Below are 10,432 nucleotides of genomic sequence, written 5' to 3' on the forward strand. Positions count from 1 at the left end.
AAAAAAAAATCATCAAATCAAACAGCACAATCCGATGCACAGTCCCATTCCTCATCAAATACAGTCACTGATTTTTTCGAGTCATCAGGTGCTTCAGCATGCTCGACTGCAGTAGAAGATTCCCCAGTCCGATACCGAGCAAATGGGTTAAAACCGAAGATTGTAATGCCTTTACAGTCAGGCATCTACTCCTGACCAACCACAGCAATCTTCAAAATGGCCTCTTCATTGGGGGGAATATCTTCAGGCTTAATTGTGTCTAGATCAACACCTTCTAGAGGACTTTTTGACCAACTCCGAAAGGTCTTAAAACCGGAGATGAAGCCTATTCCCCAGCCATAATCTCGGCCCCAAGAAGCAAAAGAAAGCTGTTTATAGAAATTTCGAGCTTTATCCTTGTATCTGGTCACTTGCTCTTTAGCTCGAGAAAATTTTCCCTTAAAACTTACAGTTTCCTTTTTAGCAACCTTAAGCTTCTTCTATGTTGATTTTTGTTTTTTCTCAGCAGCCAGAAGTTGCTCCGCGGTTGCCTTTAATTTTCCCTCAGCCACTTCGGCTCGTGTACATTGCGCAGCCGAGTATTTTTGGGCCTCTTCAAGCTCCTCAGAAACCAAATTAATGCGAGACTCGGTAGCTCGACATTGAAGTTTAGCATCGGCAAAACTCTCCTTAAGACGGGTAGCTCCATCCTTGAGAGTCGAATAATCAGCCAGCAAACTCACGTACTTTGCTTTCTCAATAGCTAGCTCAAATTCCAAATTCTGAGACCGAGAAACAGCTCCAGCACTTTGAGCCTCCAACCTGGCAACCTGCTCGCCCGAGATAAGAAGCTCACTCTGTTGCTGGAATGACAGTTCTTTTAGTCATTTTATCTCGGCCTCAGCCTCTTCAAGCTTTTTCTTGGTGTTCTCGGTTTCTAGAGTCGAGTTCTCAGCAGACCTTCTAAAGTGGAGGTAGTAGTTCAAACTGTGCATTGATCCTTGCAAAAGAAAAAAATTTTAGAATCACCCGTTTTTATCTTTAAAAGGAATAGAAAAACAAAGAGCAATTTACCTCCAGCTGATGTACAACATGTGCTCCATCACTTCCTTCGGAAGCTGGGCTCTTTCTTCTGGCGAACTATTAGCTGCGATCAGATTTACCAAAGCAGCAAAGGGATTTCCAAGCTAGTTGTCACCCAGCCAAGTGAGAGGCTCCCCAAATGACCAAGTTATCGGGTCAGGTGTACAATCTACCGAAGGACCTGTTGGTCGTGAAGTCTCGGTAGGATTCTGTGCGGGTTCACTCGGAGTACTATCTCTCGACAGCTGAGGTGAGCCTCCAAGGTTGGCTGAGTCTCCTACAGTTTCATCCGCAGTTGCAACAGTCTCGATATCCACTCGCTCGGGAACCACATGGGCACCAGCCACCTCTTCAGCCGTTGGAAGCTCGGAAGCTATAGGCTTAGGAATCACTGGCACATTGCCCGCAGACTCGGTAACCGAGGGTTCAACAGTCACGGGCTCCTCAGCAGCTTGAGGCCCAACACCTGCAGTTTCTGTATGTGCATATTCGAGTTGCAGGGATGGGCCCAAGCCTCGGTTTGACCAGGATAAACCAAGGCTAACGGCGGTATTATTGGCATCCTTGAGGCAAGCTCCCTGAGAATATCACCAACGTCTACCAGATCCTCCTCCGAAGAATCAGAAGCACTTTGGTGTGTGGCTTCAGTTAAAGTTGAAGGAAGGGGAACTGCCGAGATTGGTTCGACTTCTAAAACCTTGGAGAAGGGAGGTCTGGGCCTCATTGGTGTGTGAGAGGACGATCGGGGGGGTCGGTTTGCAGGAAGGACATCTCGGGTTGATGTGCCTTGTTCTCTTAGAAATTCTCTGACACACCTAAGAACCGAGGAATATGCTCTGACATACGAAGCTGGCGCTTCAACCTCGGAAGCTCCAAGTACCCCTGAGTCACTTGCAACACCGGCTCTTTTTCCCTCAGAAAGAACCTGCGGTACTATTCCTGCTATTTCAGGAACCGAATGTGCCTCAGTTTCTTCGGCCTCTAAATCGACAATTGGTTGTGCTGCTTGCGAGCTGCCCTCAATTTTCTTCTTCTTTTTTCATTTTCTTCTCCAAAGAAGGAATCTCAGGATCTTCTGGCTCGTCAGCAATAGCCAGAGAGACTCTAGCAGCAATTGGCGACCTCGCTGAGGTTTTCTTCGAGAAGGCATCCTTGGCTTTTCTCTTTCCTTTAGCTTTAGAGGGTTCCTCGGCTCTGATGGCTCTCCTTCTTGGAAACTCGGCAAGCTCGGCAGTTGGTCTCCTCGGCACCTCGACAGATGATACTCTCGGTGGAGCAGCTTCTACTAGTCTTGCAGGTGCAGAAGTCCACACATAGAGCCTCAGGTTCTCATCAGTCATGAGGACATCATAATCCATTTCCAGTGGATGAAGCTCGGCGTAATCTAGTACGCTCCTTACGCGCCTCCTCACTGTTTAAACTCGGTTCTTGTTGACCTAACGGCATATGTCAGGATTAGTTTTGCTGCAAAAGGAAGTATAATAGATAAATATGAAGCTCGGTTTTACCTCGGTTTGATGGGGGCAATAGTTTCCCGAGGGACACTTGCGTCCCTAATTATTTCCGAAGGTGAAAATTCCAAATCACCTTGGACAAAGAAGAATTCATCTTTCCACCCCTTGTTGCTCGTGTAAGTAGGCCTGAAGGTAAGGAGCTTCATTTTCTTTCGAAGTTGGAAAGTGAACAAGAATTCAGTCTTGGGACACTCCGTCAATCGGTAAATTTTTAGAAATTCCACGACGGTAAGTGGATGGTCTACTCCGAGAATTTTTGGCCAAACAATCATGCAAGCAAAGAAAACCCTCCATGCATTTGGCGACAATTGGTGCGGAGCTATCCTAAGGTAACTCAACAGCTCCAGAACTATCCTAAAAAACGGGAGTCTCAGACCTATTCAAAACATCTCCAAATAGACACAAATTTCGATACGATTGACATCCACCACTGCTCCAACACTGTCGGTATCGAAGCGCAGTCGAACCGAATCGGGTAGATGCCAGGTTTCGCGAATTTCGTGCTCATCACCGTCTGACAATTTTGATTCCCAAGTGACCGAGTGTAAGGCACCCAATGCGCTAGGGACATCCTCAACTCTACGACTCATTAGGTATCGGTGAAAAGGGGTTAATGGACGAGGGATGGAAGAGAGACCTTGTTGAAATAGGATATGGGCAACACTCAATCGAAGACGGTTTACCGAGGGCTCAATCAGAGGGAGAATGAAATCAAGGTAATGGAGAACGGGACTATTTGGGTGGACAAAAGGTTCGGCTGAAGGGACAGATTCGACCGAAGTCTTGAAGTACACCCCTCTCGAAAAATAATACTCGGCCGAAAGGTCCGAGTGAAGGAGAGCCAGATTGGAAAGAGAAAGAAAATCGCAGAAACTCAAAAAAAGAAAAGAAAAAGAAAGACAACAATGGCTTCTAGACAAAAGGCAATGAGGAGAAGGCGAAGGTAGGAACTGTTTTTAAAGACTTATGAAAGGTGGAACCGAAGCAACGCAATTAAAGCCGTAGGGGCTAGGATTCCTCAAAAAGGCGCATTTCTTCTTTTCCTCTTCGTGCAGACGCTGACACATGGCCACTATAAAATTCAAACCACAAGAGGCGTGACACGTGGGTCTCCGGGAAAAGGAAGGTAAACCATTTATCATTCAACACGTTTATCTTAAAAATTCAAAAGTTTGAAAATAAGAGCCAAATCACGCTCATCCTTTGAAAATTCACTTTTATTTTTTTAAATAATAATAATAACAAAAAATCAAAGAGAAAAGCTGACCCATACTCGGATATCTACACGAAATTTCCATATTTTGTTAGAAAAGGAAATTGGGGGGTAACTATTAGGTCATGGATCAGTTGAGTTGGGCCCGATAAAACGGTTTGCCGGCCCATCCCTAGAGCTCGGTCATTTTTACTGTTCACCATGTTTATACTCGGCAAATTTATGCCCATTTATGCCCAGTGAACCACGCTCGGTTAGGAGGCTCGGTAAACCGAACCTCACATGAATGTGAATTCTCGAGAAAGCACTCTCTGAATATTATATATACTTGCATAAATATCCCATTTACCGTTCTTCAATATATTGTTGACACGTGGACCATCGGTAAGTCCACAGTGTTGGATGAACAGGTGCAACCCGATGCCTGTAAAAGAGGGGTCCCTTCTTTTGTTTTGGCAACTTCTTTTTCCTCTCCTTAACTGAATATTTCTGATTATCTTTATCTTTGAAGTTATATTTTCTCTTAAACACTGTGACTAACTTAGACATCGGAGTTATTCCCCGCCGGACAACGCCGGCAGCTTTGATTCCTTTTCTTTGACATTTCTCAGCTAGATAAATCCCAATAGACATCAAGATATTTATGAGATCCATCCTACGTCATCATTCGGAAAACTGCTTAAACAAAACTAATTTCCAAATTATGTAATGCATGTGGAACATGTTGGGGATGAAGGAGAGGAACGACGCAAGGAGAAGTGAAGCGGAGGGTTCCTATCTGTTCTTAGACGGGGCCATCACTAGTGAAGAGAGATAATAATGTCGCTTAACATGGACGTAGAATTTACTGTGCAGGCCACCTGTCACTTCTTACATCAGTATGTACAGTATGTTGTCCACATGATCAGGTTTTTTTTTTTTTTTTAATATGTCACTTGTATCCAGTGGCGGAGAGACAGGGGGGCGACCCAGGGGCGAGTGCCCCCGGTAAAAAATAACAAATAAAAAAAATAAGAGTAATTTTAAGTCAGAAGTTGGAAGATGCCCCTCCAAAATATTTTTACCACCTTTTAAAAAAAAAAATAAAAATAAAAATCTCAAGTCTCAACAGCACACGGCAATACACTTAAACACTAAAAAAAAAAAAAAAATCTCAAGCCTCAACAGCAAACGGCAATACACTTATACACTAAAAAAAAAAAAAAAAAATCTCAAGTCTTAACAACACACGGCAATACACTTATACACTAAACAAAAGAAAAAAAAAATTATCTCAAGTCTCAACAGCACACAAATGAAAATTCTTGGAATTGTTTAATTCTAAGTGTATGTGCTCTTTATGGTAGAGCATGATAATTCTTGTGGAATTATTACTGTTGGTGTAGACAGTGTTTTGTACGACATCCCAGGGCGTGGGGATGGGCATCGGTCAAGATGCGGACCTGAGGTCTCAGGTGGAGGTTGCCAAATTTTCGCCAAGGTGGAGATTGTTGATAATGGCTCAAATTGTCAATAAGTGTAAAGATAATTGCTGGAAAATATCAATATTCAAGTTGGTGGGCTCAAGTCATATTTATCTATAAGAGGATAAGGTTAGGCAATACACTTATACACTCAAAAAAAAAATAAAAAAAATAAAAAAAATAAATAATAATAATAATAATAATAATAATATTACCCTAAATCCCTAACCCCTCTTTGGCTCTTCCAAACTCCAACTTGAACTTAATCCTGCCCCTGCGGCTCAAGCGTGGACTGTGCAGCACATCACTGCCCATCGACCTTGAATTGCTTAGCCGCACCAGTGCACCATCGACATTTTCACACCACGGCTCGACGGCTGCCCACGGTGATAACCCATCAGACTAATCTTCGTTTTTTGTTTTTTTTTTATTGATTTTCATGAACTTTGTTTGATTTTGGTTTATGGGTTTTGTTGGTTTAACTCATTTCTCTAACATGGTGATTTGGTTTTTGGTGGTTTAGAAATCAGAAGAAGAACTGGAGAAGGGAAAGAGAAAGAAAGTTTGATTGTGTGTGTGAGTGGTGAAAAGCAGAGGGATAAGGATAAAAGATTGCTCATTGGTAGTGGTGCCGTAGTGGGGACTTGGGAGTTGGGAGAGATGGGAACTTGAACTTCAGAAGAATCAGAACTTGGGAATGGGAAGGCTATTTCATGTTTATGTTTGTGAGTATGTGACCACACTCTTGAAGCCAACAATTAGTGACAAAACTTGAATTGGGCTCCACACTCCACTTTTGACTGACTATGTGACTGTGAGTAATGAATATTGCTTAACTTGCTTTATGTTTATAAATATATTTGGTTCCTAGAGACACGAGATACATGAATAATTAAGGCATCAAATTTGTTTGTTTGTTTTTTGTTTTTGCTACTCTCCTGAGTTCTGACCGCATGATAGCTTTGCTTACTTTTACTAATTTATATTTGGCCCATAAAAACGACAAGACTCAAGAGATACTTTGTATATTATTCACAGTACTTAATTTGTTTTTAGTATATAAATTCAGGGATATCTTTGGCCTTGGCTTTAAAAGTATCGCCTACCTTTGGAACCTTCCCCACTAGAACAATATTGAACTTAAAATTGCTAAATTACATTGTGAGATAAATGTATAATTCATATTACTCATTCTAAAAACTGATATATGATGTTGATATTCCCATTTAACGATTACATTTTATATCCAATTAATAATTTTTTAGGCAAGGACATGAATAATTCTTTTTCTTTATCCTTGATGCTTGTTTCGGTTTGAGTCGAGGTTGTCGAAGTAATAGAGTTTGGCTTGCCTTAATAGAGATGCATTGTGCAAAAATAAATGGTTAAGATTGCTATATTTGAGGAAAACTTTAATTATTGTTTTCCTGGGGGAATTTTCATTATTTATTTTTGAACAGGAAGATTTTCAGTGATTTTTTTACCTAACTGGAGGTAAGCCAAAGGGACCCTAATCATTTTCAAATGTAGAGAAGGAATCAATTCATCCATGTATTTTTTGGGCACAATCATTCTCGCTTGGAGTCTACTGTGAGGGTAAAACTAAAACCAAAGTTGAAAACCATTATGATTATCCGGACGAAAATCTCTCAAGAATATATGCATCAGTTAGGCTACAGATTTACATTGATAAGAAAGAGGACAAATTTTCCACTCCCAATAAAAAAGAAAATAGAAAAAAAGAAAAGAAATGCAGACTACCAAAGCTGCTGCAGTGATGATGAGGTTGAAAACATTACAATCCCCTTATAATGAATCAAATGTAAGGGATAAGGGTATGAACCTTTCAACATCTCTCCACTCTCAGACATTCCCATGGGGAAGGTGGTTAGGCATCTTTAATTGGGCAATTTGCAAACTCTAATATGATTGACTGAAATTTATGGAGCTTTTTAATTGTGATATATCTCTTATTTTCATCATTTTGTTTATCTTATTCTAATAAAAACAATATTGTTATTTTTTTTTTTTTAGGTGTGTTTTATATATTTTGGGATTTTGTCAAGCATCAACGAGTTTCAGAAGATTATTGCCAATCTCAGGTTTGTTCTTTTTATTAATTCATTTTAGGCTAATAGCTATCGGAATATGCTAATAATTTTATTATAATATCATTAAAGACTTAGAGTATGTTTCATTAGACATGAATTGCTTAATATGAGAATTAAAACTAATAGATAAATAATTTTCCAGGTTTCTGAAAATTCTTATATTACATTATGAGCAAGCCAAAAACAATTGATGCATTTTTTAAGAAAAAAGATGCTGATTCAAATTCTAGAATGTCTTCATCGACATCCAATCCTCAAACTTTAGCTCCTGAGCAACACCCTTCTAAGATGCCAAGAATTGAATCTCAATTAGTTGAGTCAATTGACATTTCTACTCTACAACATGATCACGGGTTACGTCCTCAAATATGAGAATATCTTGTTAATCAACGGGATGAAATTAGATGTGCTTATCTTAAAGCCGGTCCGAATAGGTTCATTCCTTCTAGTAGTCTTGGATACCCGTTTTCGGGAATTGAAAAAACCGCTGAAGATTTCAATCATCTTGGTATAAGATGTTTGATTGGTTAGAATATTCTGAGGACAAAGATGCTGCTTATTGTTTACCTTGCTTTCTTTTTGCTAAAAAGCCAACGGGGCGGTTTGGAGGTAGTGCATTTACTATTGAAGGATTTCGCAATTGGAAGAAAGTTAACGATGGTACGCATTGTTCTTTTTTGGTCCACATGGGAAATGGGCCATGTTCACCTCATAATAATGCTGTTAAGTGTTGTGACAATTTGAAGAATCAATCTCAACATATTGATAGGGTGATAGATAAGCAAACTTTGGAAGAAAAATTGAACAATCGATTGCGATTAAAGACTTCAATCGAATATATTCGTTATTTAGCATATCAAGGATGTCCTTATAGAGGTCATGACGAAGGTCCCGATTCTAAAAATAGAGGCAATTTTCTTGAGTTGATAAAACTTATGTCCAGTTTCAACGACGATATTGCTAAGGTTGTTTTAGAAAATGCTCCACAAAATGAAAAATATACTTCACCTCAAGTCCAAAAAGATATTTTACATGTCTTGGCAAAAAGAGTGCGAGATGCAATTCGTGAAGAAATTGGTGATTCAAAATTTTGCATTATTGTTGATGAGGCACGAGATGAGTCTAAGAGAGAACAAATAACTATTGTGTTTGAGATTTGTTAACAAAGATGGTTTTATACAAGAACGCTTCTTTGATATTGTCCAAGTTAAAGATGCATCGGCATTGACTTTAAAGGATAAAATATCTGATGTTCTTTCTCAAAATTGTCTTGATATTCAAAGTATTCGTGGACAAGGGTATGATGGTGCTAGCAATATGCGTGGTGAATGGAAAGGATTGCAAGCATTATTTCTTAATGAATGTTCTTGTGCATATTATGTTCATTGTTTTGCACATCGATTACAATTAGCATTAGTTGCTGCATCTCGAGAGGTAACTGTTGTTCATGATTTCTTCTCAAATTTGAATTTCATTATCAATGTGGTTAGTGCTTCATGTAAACGTCATCGTAATCTGCAAGATGCTCCAGAAGCAGATATCGCATATTTGATAGCCATTGAGGAACTTGAAACTGGAAAAGGAGCTAACCAAATTGGCACTTTGAAAAAAGCTGGTGATTCTCGTTGGGGTTCTCATTTTTATTCTATTTGTAGCTTACTAAGGCTGTTTAATCCTGCTTGTTCAGTACTTGAAAAAATTATAAAAGAAGGATCCACTTACTCTCAACGTGGGGATGCTGAAGCTGCTTATGAAATGATTACATCATTTAGATTCATATTCATTTTACATTTGATGAGGGAAATAATGGGTACCACTGATTGTCTTTCTCAACATTTGCAACAAAAATCTCAAGACATCTTGAATGCTATGCAATTAGTTTCTAATACAAGTACTCCTCCAAAAATTGAGAAATGAAGATTGGGATAATTTTCTTGAGAAAGTAGTCTCTTTCTCTAAGAAATTTGAAATTGACATTCTAGATTTGTGTGCTCGTTATGTTAAAGGCCGAGGTCGTCTTTCACTGGATCACATTACGGTGGAACATTATTATCATTTTGATGTATTCAATGCTGCTATAGACTTTCAATTGCAAGAGCTTGATTGTAGATTTGGTGAAAGGGCAATGGAACTCTTGACACTTAGTTCAACTTTGGATCCAAATGATGCTTATAAATCATTTAATATTGATGATATATGTAGTCTTGCAGAGAAGTACTATTCTCTTGATTTTTCTGAGCAGGAAAAAATTATTTTGAGATTTCAGTTGAAGCATTTTGAAGTTGATATGCTTAATCATTCGAAACTACAAAAATTGTCTTCCATTGCGGAATTATGTCGAGGATTGATAGAGGCAGGAAAATCAGATACATATTATCTTATTGATAGATTGGTTCGTCTTGTTTTGAATCTTCCAGTGTCTACAGCAACTACCGAACGAGCATTTTCAGCAATGAAAATTGTTAAAACAAGACTTCGTAACAAAATGGAAGATGAGTTTCTTAGAGATAGCTTACTTATCTACATTGAAAGAGAAATTGCTAAAAGTTTCGATTCAGATTTGATACTTGATGATTTTGTTTCTCTAAGACCACGTAGAATGCAATTTTAGGCACTTTGTATTTTGTATTTTCCTTTACTTTTGTACTAGTGCCTATATGGTAACTGATATATGAATTTAGCATATATTTATGAAGTCAGATAAATATGCTTTTTGTGATATATATATTGTGGTATAATTTCTTTTGATTGTATTTACCATATTATAATAAAAATATAATATATAAAGAGAACAAAAAAAAAATTATTTTATCAATATATTTTATTATTTTATTGACGCCCCTGGTATACTGAATTCCTAGCTCCGCCGCTGCTTGTATCCATTCTTTTAACCAGTCATTCCCCTTTGTGTTATAAAACTAATTAATCTGTAAGAATGGATGATGGTTTGGTTGAGAGTTGTAACTTATTACTGTTCTTCTGCGGCTTTATATGAACAAGAAATTACTGATGTGAATTTTCCATTCACCAATTCCTGCTTTTCATGAGTAGCTGTATAAATATTCATAT

The 10,432-nt window shown here is 38.7% G+C and overlaps 1 protein-coding gene and 1 pseudogene across 1 annotated transcript; both read left to right on the forward strand.

The window, feature by feature from the left end:
- LOC132163769 (serine/threonine-protein kinase STY46-like) overlaps positions 1 to 4,593 on the forward strand; it is a 33,242-nt pseudogene extending 28,649 nt beyond the window's left edge.
- A 3,285-nt stretch (positions 4,594 to 7,878) lies between these two features.
- On the forward strand, positions 7,879 to 9,280 carry LOC132169846 (uncharacterized). Its single transcript, XM_059580801.1, has 2 exons — positions 7,879 to 8,440; positions 8,547 to 9,280. Exons 1-2 carry the CDS (start codon positions 7,879 to 7,881, stop codon positions 9,278 to 9,280), a joined length of 1,296 nt encoding a protein of 431 aa, XP_059436784.1.
- The last annotated feature ends 1,152 nt before the right edge of the window (positions 9,281 to 10,432 follow it).

The sequence above is a fragment of the Corylus avellana genome, chromosome ca1 (genome assembly GCF_901000735.1).
Source record: "Corylus avellana chromosome ca1, CavTom2PMs-1.0".
In the NCBI taxonomy this organism is placed as follows: Eukaryota; Viridiplantae; Streptophyta; class Magnoliopsida; order Fagales; family Betulaceae; genus Corylus; species Corylus avellana.